Source organism: Mesoplodon mirus (genome assembly GCF_964341445.2).
Source record: "Mesoplodon mirus genome assembly, chromosome: 1".
NCBI lineage: Eukaryota > Metazoa > Chordata > Mammalia > Artiodactyla > Ziphiidae > Mesoplodon > Mesoplodon mirus.
Window position 1 is genome coordinate 45,628,834 of NC_138976.1, and position 13,982 is coordinate 45,642,815.

Consider the following 13,982-nt stretch of genomic DNA (forward strand, 5'->3'; position numbering starts at 1 on the left):
TCATCTCTTTTTGTGTCTGAGCAGCAGTAGGACCTCTAACTCCTGGGGGCCTCAGGAAGGCCTCTCCCTTGCTGTGTGATTCAGTTTATGACAGCAGCTTTTTACTATATACTTTAGTGTCCCCAGGAATCACCTGGCAGGCTCGTTGACTCTACAGGTTATTGTGCCCAATCCCCAGAGATCAGTTCTGGGCTGAGGCCTTGAGATCAACATGTTTAATAAGATTCTCTCCACCAGGTTTGAATGCCACAATTTCAGAAATTCATGGCTGGGTGAGGTGGTGTGTGTCTTGCTCTTGGTCTCGTCTCTGCCAGTGCTGTTCTGGGCACAGTCCTGGGACTCCTGCCCTGGATGACCACAGGGTGGCAGTGTGCAGCAGCCACTTTTGGGCTGAAAGGCATAGTCATTCTCCATCTGCTTTTTTCTAGGTTTCCAGGGTATCATGTCCACGTCCACCCAGACCAGGAGTTCTTTCTCTCCAGTCTTCCTTTTCCAGGACCCCCCCCTTCTGTGGAGGTTCCCGGGGCTGGGGAGCAGACACACTATCTGGTGGTGTCTAAGGGAGTGGGGGGCTGGGGCTAGGATGAGGCCAGAGAGGTGTCTGAAGTACACACTCCCAAGGGTCCGGCATTTGCCTCACCCTCCTCCTGGCCCTGTTCTGAAGATGAGCAAGGCCCAGGCCTCTCACTTTTTAGGATTCTGTTATATTAAAAATGGAAGGAACATGATTATAAAAAAATGTACATTCTAAAAATTTGATATTCTAATGAGTAAAAATACAAAAGACTACATGTATAACCATCTGGAAGCAACATCAAAAGTCTAAGTATGTGGCTCAGAATGAATGTGAGGCCCAGGCAAGGTGGCCATCCTGACACCTTACCACCACCACAGTGTTGGCCATGACAGGTCCTGTCTGGGGCCTCTCCGTTTGATCACAGGTTGCAAAGCCAAGCCTCAGGATTTCTCCCACCCTGTAACCCAGCTTTGCCTCTAGGCTCAGAGCCCACATCTGTTAGGGATGCCCCAGCTCCCTTTGTCATCCCTACCTTTCATACAGGAGTAGCCTCCCAGGCCCCTCCCCATCTCTGTTGCTAAGTCCAGTGGTTATTTCTTCTCACTATCATTTGACACAGTTACTCTTAAAAGACTCCTTTGGCTTACAGGACACTACTCTTCCTTCATTGCCTCCTTTGCTAGATCTGGCTCATTTCCTCAACCTCTCACTTCCCAGGTTTACACTGCTCTGAGGTGATCTCAACCATTTCATGACTTTAAATACCATCTAGGGAATTCCCTGGAGGTCCAGTGGTTAGGACTGGACGCTTCCACTGCTGGGGCCCAGGTTCAATCCCTGGCCAGGGAACTAAGATCCCACAGGCCCCACGGTGTGGCCATAAATAAATAAATAAATACCATCTATATGTCTATATACTAGTTTTACTGAGATACAATTGACATGTAAGGTTTTATTAGTTTAAGGTATACAACATAATGATTTCATATATGTTTATATTGTGAAATGATTACCACAGCAAGTTTAGTTAACATCCATCACCTCACATAGTTACAAAACTTTTTCCTGTGATGAGCACTTTCGAGACCTGCTCTCTTAGCAACTTTCAGATATACGATATAGTATTGTTGACTATAGTCATTATGCTGTACATTACATGCCCAGGACTTATTTATCTTAAAACTGGAAGTTTACCTTTTGACCACCTTCACCCATTTTCCCCCTGGCCCTGCCTCACCCCTGGCCTCTGGCAACCACCAATTTGTTCTCTGTTTCTGTGACTTGAGGGTTTTTTTTTTGTTTATTTGTTTGTTTTTAGATTCCACATATAAGTGAGAACATACAGCATTTGTCTTTATCTGATTATTTCACTTAGCATAATGCCCTCAAGGATGAATGAATAAAGAAAATGTGGTATATATCTACAATGGAATATTATTCAGCCATGAAAAAGAAGGAAACCCTGCTATTTGCAACAACATGGTTGGATCTTGAGGACCATCTATGTATTTTATGCCTAATTTTTTGTCTCAGTCTAAACCTCCTCTGAGCTCCAGATTCAGATATCTGACTTCTTTCATCTCCACTTGACATCTCCACTTGGTCGTCTAATTGGCATCTCAAACTTAAAGTGTTCAATGCGAACTGATTTCTCTCCCAATCCTGCACCTCCTGTAGTCTTTACTGCCTCAGTTAAGGGTACCTCCATTTACCCAGCTGCCTAGGCCAAAAAACCTTGGAGTCATCTTGGATACCTCCCATTCTGTCACATTCTACATTCAAGACATCAACAGATCCTGTCTGGTTTATCTTCAAAATATATTCAGAATCTAACCGCTTCTTGCCACCTCCACTGCTATCACCCTGGTCCAAGCCAGCATCATCTCTTGCCTGGATTACTGCAAAGTCCTCCTAATTGAGCCTCATGCTTGCATCCCTTGTGGAGGGTTCTCCACACAACAGCCAGAGTCAGACTTTCACTCTTTGCTCAGACATTTCCAATGCTTCCCATCTCATTCAGTCCTTTCACTGCCTCCAAGAACCTGCTCTAAGGTCTACGTTACCTCTGACCAAACATCCAACCATTCACCTTGGCCACTGTGTTCTAGCCCAGTGGCCTCCTTGCTTTTCTTCTGACACATCACACTTCCACCTCAGGATATTTGCACCTGCTGTTCTCCTGACTGCATGGCTCTTCCTCCTCTCCTTCAGTTTCTGCTCAGCGAGTCCTTCCCTTAGCATTTGGGTAATATCAGCCCTTCTGTGTTGGTTTTAAAATACCTCCAGGGGACATCCCTGGTGGCGCAGTGGTTAAGACTCCAAGCTCCCAATGCAGGGGGCCCAGGTTCAATGCCTGGTCAAGGAACTAGATCCCACATGCATGCTGCAACTAAGAGTTCGCATGCCACAACTAAGGAGCCAGCGAGCCGCAACTAAGGAGCCCACCTGCTGCAACTAAGACCCAGCACAACCAAATAAATAAATAAATAAAATGAAATACCTCCATACAATTTTGGATACTCTTCCCTTTAAGAAGTGAAGCCTAATTCCCTTCCCCTTGAATGCAGGCTGGACTTAGTTATGTACTTCTAACAACTAATGTATGGCAGAAGTGACGGTGTGTGACTTCTAAAACTAGGCCATAAAAAGCACTCTTCCCTCTTTAGTCACTCTCTCTGGGGGAAACCAGCTGCCATGTTGGGAGGACACTGGTATGAGGTCCTCTCCCATAGAGAGGCCCACCTAGGGAGAACAGCCTCCTGCCAACAGAGCATGTGAGCAAAGTGAATCTTCCAGTCCCAGTCAAGTCTTCAAATGACTGCAGCCCTAGCCAACATTTTTACTACAACCTCATGAAAGACAGCACCACTCAGCTAAGCCACTCTCGAATTCCCTATCCACAGCATTGTGAAAACATAGATGTTTTTTCAAGCTGCTAAGTTTGAGTGTAATTTGTTGCACAGCAATAGGTAACTAATGGCACCCTTCCCTTTCTATTCCCCCCAACCCAGATTTATTTTTCTCCATTTTACGTATCACCATGTGACACAATATACATTTCCCCCACTGGAATTAGGCCATTACAATAAGGACTTTGTTTTATTTACTCCCGTGTCCAACAGTGCCTTGCATAAAGTAAGTGCTCAGTAAGTATGTGTTAGATTAATGGATGTCTAGGTCAGTCTGTCTGTCTCTGTGAGGTATAGGATCGGAGGAGGCTATGTGTGGGTATGAGACAGCCTTTCCTCTTCACAGATGGAGAGAGAGAGAAACCAGGTTCCAGTCAGGTTATTCCTTCCCCTTTGCCCTTCCCAGTTGTACCATCCTGGCTCAGACCCCAAAGGTGAATTTACTATGCTTGATTGATTCTTTTCTTTTGGGAGTAGCGTCCAAGTCCCTTGCCCCTCTCCACCCCCTCCAAAGCAATCTCCAAACCCTCAGAACTGGAATTTCCCCAAGCCAGTTCCTACCTTTCCAACAGGAATCTTACCTTCGTCTCTCTCCAGGCACTTTCTCTCTTCTGAGCAGCTAGGGAAGCTGGGTGGTGGTGGTGGGGGGGTGGCAGTGGGGAGGCAAGCTGAGCACAGAAGTTGCCTTGGAGAGGGATGGCAGCGGAGGGGGCTGGACTCTGCCCCAGGAGAACTTATACCACGCCAAGCTATGGGGGCAGGGGCATTGGATCTGAAGGTGGTTGGATCACCAGTGCCTCTTGGTGGAAGTGGGACCTGACTGGCTGTCAGACCTGAAATCTGAGCGGGTGGGCACTGGAGTGTGAGCAGGACTGAGCCTCAGTGTGGCTGGCCAGAGATGGGCCACAGAGAATGTGGACTTAGTGCCACAGTGGGAGCTGGGCTGGGGACAAGGGTGGAGGCTGGAGACAGTGAGAGCAGGGGGCTGTCACCCACCACAAGATCCTGGTGAGAAGAGCTGGTGGTCCAGACCAGGGCAAGCTGGGTCTGAGAGGAGCAGACTCACTGGGAGAGGGTTGGGGAGGAGGCAAAAGTTACCCCTGAATTTCTGCCCCCCAGAGGAATCTTGGCCCTGAGACCAGTGTGCCTCACTGGGTGTGAATGAGGTCAGGTGGTGCTCCCCGCTGCTGAGTTTGACACAGCAGAGTTTCACACCTATGCCAGGTATCACTCCTACAGAGGCGTGTTGTTCAGTCACACACTTGGCATCACCTCCCGGTGACTCTCAATGCTTTTAGTAGGTCGATTCCCTTCCACACAGGAAGAAACTGGGGAATGGATGAGGGTGCTTAAGAGGAGTGGGGTCCAGGGCTGCTAAGGAACAGCATCTCAGCATCTGGAGGATAACTGGGAGTAGGGTGGGCCTGGGGCAGTTGGCTAAAGGTGTCTGGAGCTAGAGACTGGGGAGTCATGCAAACATGGGTGGAGGATGTACGTGAAGATGGGCAAAATGCTGATCACCATTGAAATTCTGAGGATTGCCAGAGGTTCATTATATTATTCACTCTTCTTGGGTATATGTTTGAAAATTTCCACAATAGAACGTCAAAACAGCTAAAAGCCGTGTGGCTTTGTACCTGCAGGTGGTATGTGTACCCTGCTACTGGTGTGGAATGAGCTCAGAGACCTCTGAGTGTGTGGGTGCAGAAGTGAGTTCACCACCATGCGCGTGTATTGTGCAAACTGCAGCCTGCGTGCAGTTGGGGACAGCACCTGGGAAGGGCAGGGGAGAAGCTTCTGTTCTGCCCAGGCCCTCCACTCTCACCCCAGCACCCCTCAGGGTGAGTCCCCTCAGATCACAGCCTGTCCAGGCCATTGGCGCTGTAGTATTTATGTAACCAAGTATGTGAGACAGGGCGGCTCTGTACCTTGAACTTGTGACAGGGTGTGTTGGTGTGTGAACACGAATGTATGTGGATGCCGGGCACTGAGTACGGGTGTGGGGAACCCCCGCCCCCGGACTTGTGAGGCTGGGAGGGGCCCTGGTTTGGAGTTCGGTGGTGGTGGACTCCTCACTCTCCTTTGCACGATTCCCAGCAGCACTCCAGCGCCCTCTCCCCATCCCCTGAATCTGGCTGTATGGAGGGTGGGAGACACCTGTTGCGGGGCTGGAAGCGGCAGAGCCCACCGGGGCCTCTCCCCCTGCGCCCCCGCCCGCCCTGCCCCTCGCGGGTCCCGCCCCCCGCGGCCGCAGCCGGCAGAGCAGCGAGTGAGCGCCCCGCGGCCGGAGGAGCGCGCGGCTGCAGGAGCGCACGGCTGCAGGAGCGCACGGCTGCTGGAGCGCACGGCAGGGGCCCCGCACAGGGAACCGAGCTAAGACAGGGGCCGCCCGACAGGCGGGCTGAGCGGAGGGAGCGCCGTGGAGACGCCGGGGGCAGCGGGCCGCGCCAGGCTGGTAAGTGTGGCCGCGGGGAGCCAGAGAGCGGGCGTGGAGACGCCGCTGTCGCCGTCGCCGTCCCGGGCTCTACCCCCGGCATCCTCTGTTCCCGCTCCTCCTCGGTTCTAGTTCTCTGCGTCTCTGCCCCGTCTCTCCGTCTGTTTTTCCTGTCTCTGTCCCTCTCTATTTACTGTCTCGTCCTGTCTCTATTTCTAATCTCTTTCTTCTGTCTGTCTCCTGCTGCGTCGATCTTTGCCTGTTCTCTCTCAGCCCAGGCCTCAGTATTTGTCTCCCTCTGCCTCTGTCTGTCAGTCTCCCTGGACTGCTTGTCACTCAGGTCTTTGATATTTCTCTTGCTCCTCTATCTCTCTTACCTTCCTGGTCTCTCTACCGGATATCTTTATCAATATCGTCTCTCCCCGTCTCTGTCTCTCCATTCTTGTCTCTGTCTGATATTTCTGTCACCCTCCACCTTGGTCCCTCTCAGTCTCTTGTCTCTCGCCATCTCTCATTTCTATCCCCATATCTCCCTGTCATTGTCTCTCTCCCTCTCTGTTGGATCTCTCTCTCCTCCATCTCTCTCTGTTTCTTGGTCCCTGTCACCCTCTTTGATCTGCTCAGTCTCTACCTGTCCTCGGTCGATGTCTGTTTCTGTCTCTTTGGGTCTGGTCTCTGTCTCTCCTGCTCTTTTTACCTCTCTGTCCACCTCTGAGAAAGCTGTCTTTCTTTTTCCTTATGGCCCCCCTGCACTTCCCTGAATCCATAACCACCTCCCCTTGTGTTGGGGGCTTTGGGGGAGCGGGTGCAACACGCACAGTTCTCTCTCCCACAGGCAGCCCTTTCCTCAGGGCCGCGCCTGGTGCCAGCCGGCCCACCAGTGGGGGGACTGCGCCTGGAAGCTGTAATGGAGGCCCTGCAGAGACAGCAGGCAGCCCGACTGGCCCAGGGGGTGGGGCCTTTGGCCCCTCCACGCCCACCACCACCACCGCCACAGCCTTCCTTTCCTGGATCCCGGACCCTGCAGGCCCCTGACGGGGGCTTGGGGGAGGTTGGAGCTGAGGAAGAGGAGGATGCCCAAGAGAATGAGGAAGGAGAGGAAGCTGGTGCAGAAGAGGAGGCAGACGAGGAGAGCCACCCAGGGACCCGGGGCACCAGCTCACCTTCCAGCCAGCCCCCTGGACCTCATCCCCATGAGTGGACCTATGAGGAGCAGTTCAAGCAGGTAGGACCCTCTCAATGTCAGGCCCTCCCCCTTCCCACTCTCTGGGTAAAAGCAGAGCAAGGTGATCAGTAGCCCCCCCCTCCTCCTACTGCGCTCTGCAGGATGGAAAGACAGAGACATAGAGACCTGGAGAGAGACAGTGGGAAGACTGAAGGCTAGACAGGGACTGGGAGGGAGAGACAGACATGCTGAGACATGGAAAGAAGTGCGTAGGCACGCACCGTGAGGTGCAGGAGACGCCCAGAAACATGGAGGCTGACAGACTGGAGGCTCTTGGTGAAGCTGGAAGGGAAAGTGGGAGGGGTGCAGGAGCCTTCAAGAATTCTGAGGGAGGGGGATCTGGGGATCCCAGTGCCAGCACTACCATACCTTCTCACACATCAAGTCACAAGGTCATATTCCAGTGACCAGTGGGGGTATCCTGGGCTGTCTACTTCTGTCTTGGAAGTGGAATGGAGGTTGCCGCTCCTTTGGCAAGCTGATACCCACCTCATCTCTTCCTTGTCACATTCTCCCCACCCATGTCCTCTCCCCGGCCTGAGTTCTATGGGTGACAGTTCCCAGCCTGTGATGGCCGCTACAGCCGCAGTGTGACTAAAGGGCTCCTGTGCAGCTGGGAATGACAAGACCTTACTCACAGGGCCTTAATTTGAGGTTCTTCATCCCTGCGGAACCCATCTGGATGTTGTTCGAAGGCACTACTCTAGGCTGTCATTAAGAAGATGTTATGCAGGGCTGAGATTCTAGGTGTGCTATTCTGGTGGTGTTACTCGTAGGGTGTTGGTTTTGGGTATTTTCCAGAAGTGTTAATCTGTGCTTAGACTCTGTGGTGTTAGTAAAACTGATAGTGTTACTTGGGGCTCTGTTACTCTGGAGGTGTGACTCTAGCGACTGTTTCTCCTGGGTGTAATTCTGGGGATTATTACTTGGAGACTGTGTGTGTTTTTTGTGGGTATCCATCTAAGATGTAGTGCTCAGTTCTTGTGGGAGTGTAGATCTAAAGGTGCATCTTTGGGGTTTGTTACTCATGGGTGTTTTTTTTGCTCTGAGTTCTTATTGGCGGGTGGAGTGTTACCTATGGGTGTTACGCAGGGACTGTCACTCTGGGTAAAAGACTCTTTTACTTTAGGGATTGTCCCTCCTGGGGGGGTATTTGAGAGCTGATACTGGAAGGAGAGCTCCAGGTGACTGAGAATAGGTGGGATAACCCCTGGACCTTTCAAGTCCTGACCTTACACATCCTGGGTGGTTCAGGGCCATTGCCTCTGTGGCAGCTTCTGTAGTGCAGGAAGCTGTTCCTGGAAGATATGTGGGCTGAGGGGCCCAAGGTTTCCATCCAGGAGCTTTTCTGAGCATCCACCCTGCCTGAGGGATGGGTTAGAGGCATCTCTGCCCCTCATCCCCACCCCTGGCACACAAACATGTGAACAGCAAGAAGCCCTTGCAGGTATGAATGGGTGAATGAGTGGCTCAGATATATCTGTCGGTTTCCTCAATGTGGAACACAGCGCCAGCCTGACTTCCTCCCAGGGGCTCTGGAAGGCAGCCTAAGCCTCCGTAGCTTTCTCTCTTCCCCTACTCCCCAGATGTGTGGTTTGAGCTGCCCAGGGCACCACTGGCCAGTAGAGCGGTCTCTGTGTGTATCAGGAAAAAAAGTGCCCACACCTGCCCCCAGGGGAGAGAACCCAGTGCTCTCTCAGGAAGTCTACATTTCAGAACTTACTTACCCCATCAGCTGGGGACCCTTAATCCGGGGGTTGGAGTCCAAAGGGTCCCGGGGTGGGGGGGGCTGGGTAGCAGAGCTGGAAAATGACCTCAGTGTTTCCCCAGCTGTACGAGCTCGATGCAGACCCCAAGAGGAAAGAATTTCTGGATGACCTGTTTAGCTTCATGCAGAAGAGGGGTGAGTGGGTTGATGTAAGGGAAGGACCCCCACTTACCAGGTTTGAGGAAGGGAAACTCCAGGGTTTAGTCCTCATTTTGGGTCCTCTTTGCAGAGGCCTGGGCTTGGCAGCATGTATCCTTTGGGCCCTCAATAGTGTCTTTAACCTCTAACCCTGCCCCCCTTCTCCACCCAGGGATTAATTAGTGGCCAGCCCACTGGCAGGTTAATGAGTGTGGGATCAATTGGGAGGGTGGGAGGGGGAACTGGTAGGAGGCTGGCCTGGGGTGGGGGGCGTTCCCAGAATTGGGGGACTGGGATGGGAATGCCTTGGTCCTCTTCCCTGCTGCTTCCTCCAGCCTTGTCTCTCCTCAGTTTCCCCTTGCTTCAGGCAGGAAACACCCAAGGTGTTCTGCATCAGGAAGGACTGGAATTAGACTGAAGGGAGGACTTCTCAAGGGGTAGGCAGGGGCTGTGGAGGAGAAGGAATTTCTTTCCAGGAATCTCAGAGCCAGAAGTGAATGCAAGAAGGGTCCAGGAGGGGATCAGGCTGGGCGGCAGTCCATCACTTAGGCTTCTCCCCAGATTCATGGGTCCGAAGATTGACTCATTATCTCTCTCTACAAAGCTAATTAACTCACTCCACGAGTGCGGCCTGATAAGCTGCTAATTAACTGGCTGCACTGCCCCCCTCCCTTAGTGCAGCTGCTGGCCAAAGTCCCTCAGGCCCCCACCCCAGGCCCAGCACCCCTTTCGGGTCCCTTCCTAACCAGGAACCCTCCGTGGGGCTCCAGATCCTTTGGCTCCCCAGGAAGGCCCGGGCATTCTGGTCCCAACGTCCCCTCCCTGCCCCTTCCTCCTGGTCTCCCCTCCACTGGGGGGGTGGGGGGGTGGTCTCAGCATATCCTAGCGCCCCCTTCCTCCCAGCTCTGCCTCCCTCAGGTCCCTGCCTTCCTCTGCTCCCTGTGCGGGGGGAGGCGATCCCGCGGGGCCGATAATTTCCCCCCATTAATCAGGCCGCAGCTAATTGTTCGGGTCCAAAGGCGGCAGCGGAAGGGGACAGGATCGGTAAGGAATTAACTGGGGCCCATCGCTCAGCGCAGACAGGCCCCTTTGTCAGGACTGGACGGCGGGGGCGGCGGGGACTGCGGAGTCGGCGAGCCGAGGCGGGGGTTGCTTCTTCTCCCATCCACCATCCTCCCGCCTCTGGCAGCCACGCGGGGCCGCTGCTTAGGGGAGTCTGGCTCTTCAGCACAGTCAGGAAGTCCTTCCTATGGTCTACGTCAGAGGTCGGCAAACTAAAGCCTGCGGGCCAAATCTAACAGCCCATGAGAAAAGAATGTTTTCACATTTTTAAATAGTGGAAAAAATTAAAAGACGAATAACATTTCTGGACGTGTGAAATGCGAATTTCAGAGTCTGTAAATAAAGTTTTATTGGAACAGAGCCGCGTTCACTCCTTTAAATATCCTCTATAGCTGCTTTCAGGCTGCAGTTGCAGAGTGGATTAGTTCTGACAGAGACTGTTTGGCCTGCAAAGCCTAAAACGTTTACCATCTATCTGGCCCTTTACAGTAGAAGTTTGCCAACCCCTGGTCTAGCCTCCCATCCTTCCTGCTACAGTGGAGGCCTTGGGGGCTCTGTGGGCTCTGCCTGCAATCCCACCTCCCCATCCCTCCCTGTTCCCCTCCTTTCTTGACGGTCCCGCCCTGTACCTGGGGCTCACCCAGGCAGGTCCAGGCATTCGACTCCTCGAGTCCCTGAGGATGCCCGCAGACAGGGTCTCAGTCTTAGTGTCCTGACTCTCTGCCAACCCCCCGACCAGGGACGCCAGTGAACCGTGTGCCCATCATGGCAAAGCAGGTGCTGGACCTGTACGCGCTGTTTCGCCTGGTGACGGCCAAGGGCGGTCTGGTGGAAGTCATCAACCGCAAGGTGTGGCGGGAGGTCACGCGCGGCCTCAGCTTGCCCACCACCATCACGTCGGCCGCCTTCACTCTACGCACCCAGTGAGGCCAGGCGCGCGCGCGAGCGGTGGGAGCAAGGCGCGGGAGCGGGGGTGGGGCACGGGGAGCGGAGGGCCCCGGGGGGTCGTGTCCGGGGGTGGGGCCTGATCAGCTGGGCCCAGCCTCCCACCCCACCCCGTCCGCCCGTAGGTACATGAAATATCTGTACCCGTACGAGTGCGAGACGCGGGCGCTCAGCTCCCCGGGGGAGCTCCAGGCCGCCATCGACAGCAACCGGCGGGAAGGCCGTCGTCAAGCTTACACCAACGCCCCACTCTTCGGCTTGGCGGGGCAGTCCCCTCGGGGCACTCTCGGCCCCGCCTCGGGTCCCGGGCCCGTCCCTTCTGCGCCCACGCCCGCGCCCACGCCCGGCCCCCGCACTGCTCAGGGCTCCGCCTCCGGCCTGCCGGCGCACGCCTGCGCGCAGCTGAGCCCGAGCCCCATTAAGAAAGGTGTGAGGGGAGAGCGGCTGAACTTTGAGGGTCTCTGAGACTTAGGGGGAGGCTGAGGTATAGGGAATATTAAAATGTGGAAGCTCTGAGGTCTGGGAGCATCGAAGTATGGGGACAGTAAGGACTGGCGGGGCACTGAGGTTTGGTGCATGCTCAGGTTTAGGGGTCCTGATGTTTGGGGTCAATGAAGGCTTGGGAGCTCTGGGATATGGGTTACTGCGGTGTGGGCCTGAAGCTCAGGAGAAGGTCCTTTATCCAGAGCAGCTTCATTCAACACCGGGGCTCCTATTTGCATGTGGTTTATGCCTCCTGTTTTTCCTGGCTTATTTAACAACCGAAAGCAAGGAGATCCCCCAAATTGTCTGGGACAAACTTAGTCAGATATATTGGCCTTTTGGGGCTCTCCAGCTTCAGAGCCTCTATTCGGAGACTGGATGGGAGGGGAGATTGAACTTGGTGCTTGAGCTTGGATGACCTCCCTTGGTCCCAGGCCTGTGGGGAGAACCAGATGCAGAGACAGGGTTGGTTGGGTCACGGGAGCTAAATGACCTGTTTTTTCAGAGGAGAGCGGAATTCCAACCCCTCGACTGGCACTGCCTGTGGGCCTAGCCTTTGGACCTGCGCGTGAGAAGGTGGCACCAGAGGAGCCCCCAGAGAAGAGGGCTGTGCTGATGGGGCCCATGGACCCACCTCGACACGGCGCACCCCCCAGTTTCCTGCCCCGTGGCAAGGTTCCCCTGAGGGGTGAGGAGGGGCTTGTTGCTGAGAGGGCTTAGGGCCTGTGCAATGAGGGAGGACAGACCCATCACCCCATAGGCATTGGAGGTGGGGCAGATAGATCCCTCAGTAGACAACTCTGTGATTACAGGTGTGGGGCTGAATTGGAATGGGGGCTGTCTATAGGGATGGAGGGGGGAGCTTGTAAGTCTGAAGTCTGATTCCCCAAAATGTGACTCCCCTGCCCGCTCCTGGACAGAAGAGCAGTTGGATGGGCCTCTCAATCTGGCAGGCAGTGGTATCAGCAGTATCAACATGGCCCTAGAGATCAACGGGGTGGTCTACACTGGTATGGGTACTGCAGGCTGTCTATACTGGCATGAGGTCAGGGGTATCTACACTGGCATGGGGATTTTAGACTTTTTCTACTAGCATGAGGTTCAGAGATATCCAAACTTGCATGGGTAACATGGGGTTCAGGGGATTGCTACACTGGCATGGATTAAAGGGGGTGTCTACATGGCATGGGATCCAAGGCATGACCTCTCTGGCATGAATACCATGGGATGTCTTGTCATGGGCCTATGTATCAGTGTAAATATTTCTTGTTTACTTGTTGGAGGGTATCTGTATTGGCACAGGAGTCTCTAACTGACTCAAGGGGCTTGTCCTCATTGGTTGCAGCAGGGCTCTGTGTGTGGTGTTCTAGCAATCAGGACACTGACTTTTGTTTCCCTCTTCTGTTTCTTTGCCTCACCTTTTTCTGCTTGTGTTTGCCCTCTACCATCTCCTCACCCCTTTGCCAGGCATCCTCTTTGCCCGTCGCCAGCCCGTGCCAGCTTCCCAGGGCCCAGCCAACCCTGCACCCCCACCCCTGATGGGGCCCCCATCCAGTGCCTCACCCTGAGAGCTCACACGTGAAATTGAGAGTCCCAACCCCATTTCTGAGGGGGGGAGGAGACACCCCTCCAACCCATTCTTCCAAGGTGCCCATTCTAGGACCTGGAAGATGGCCACTCCCCGCCTCAACCATGCCATGTGGACTTGAAGCCAAAGAGATTTCTTCTGATGTTACATCTACCTCATTTCAAAAGGAGGGCACCTCCTCCCTGGCCAACTCCAGCAGCATCTACCAAAGTGTTCTTCCCCCGGTAACCCCCATCATCTCCTCATGTGCTCCCTTGTGCCAATATCATCTCTAGGACTCCACCTCTTTGAGTCAGACCTGCTTCTCTTCAGGAGCCAGGTGAAGGGTTGAGTTGGGGTGTTGTGAAGATGTCCCTCAGGTCACATCTGGATAATAAAGCTGCGATCCCTCCCTCTCCAGTGCCTCCTCTCCTTCTTGTTTGGGCCTGTGGGTCGGGGAGGAATTAATTATGTGGTATGCACAGGCTGTGTTGGGCCAGGGGTTCTCAGAGAAGACAGAATAGCAAAGGCCATGAGTAGGAGAGCTCAGTCTCATTAATCAGACTGCCTGAGTTCAAATCCCGATTCTGCCACTATAATGTTGAGTGTCCTTGGCACGACACTTAATCGCTTGAACCTTAGAAGACTCCAAAAGATTATGGTATCTCACGGGGCTTCCTACTATTCTGTGGGAATGGACCAATCTTAGAATAATGGGTATATTTATATGTGCACCCTCGGAAGATGGGGTAGGGAAACCTCTTTGGTACCCTGGAATTTGGTACCCTGGAATAAAGGCGAGGGTTGTCTTGACGAGCAGGGGCTGGAAATTACGGTAGGGCCTGATGGGTAGCCGTCGCCTAGGTTACAAGGCAGCTTTTGACAACTTTCGTCGGCCCTGCCTGCCGCTTCCGGCAGCGAAGGGCCGAATCGT

At 53.6% G+C, this 13,982-nt stretch overlaps 1 protein-coding gene across 2 annotated transcripts; it reads left to right on the forward strand.

Moving 5' to 3' along the window:
• The first annotated feature begins 5,815 nt into the window (after positions 1-5,815).
• On the forward strand, positions 5,816-13,464 carry ARID3C (AT-rich interaction domain 3C). 2 transcript variants are annotated; one of them, XM_082618607.1, is made up of 8 exons: positions 5,816-5,881; positions 6,696-7,085; positions 8,916-8,988; positions 10,793-10,976; positions 11,124-11,425; positions 11,987-12,169; positions 12,402-12,491; positions 12,949-13,464. In XM_082618607.1, the coding sequence occupies exons 2-8, from the start codon at positions 6,768-6,770 to the stop codon at positions 13,047-13,049; spliced, it is 1,251 nt and encodes a 416-aa protein (XP_082474733.1). In that variant the 5' UTR covers positions 5,816-5,881; positions 6,696-6,767; the 3' UTR covers positions 13,050-13,464. The 2 variants fall into 2 exon arrangements, with proteins under 2 accessions (XP_082474733.1, XP_082474732.1); XM_082618606.1 differs by lacking the exons at positions 5,816-5,881; positions 12,402-12,491 and having other exon boundaries at positions 6,713-7,085.
• Positions 13,465-13,982: the final 518 nt, after the last annotated feature.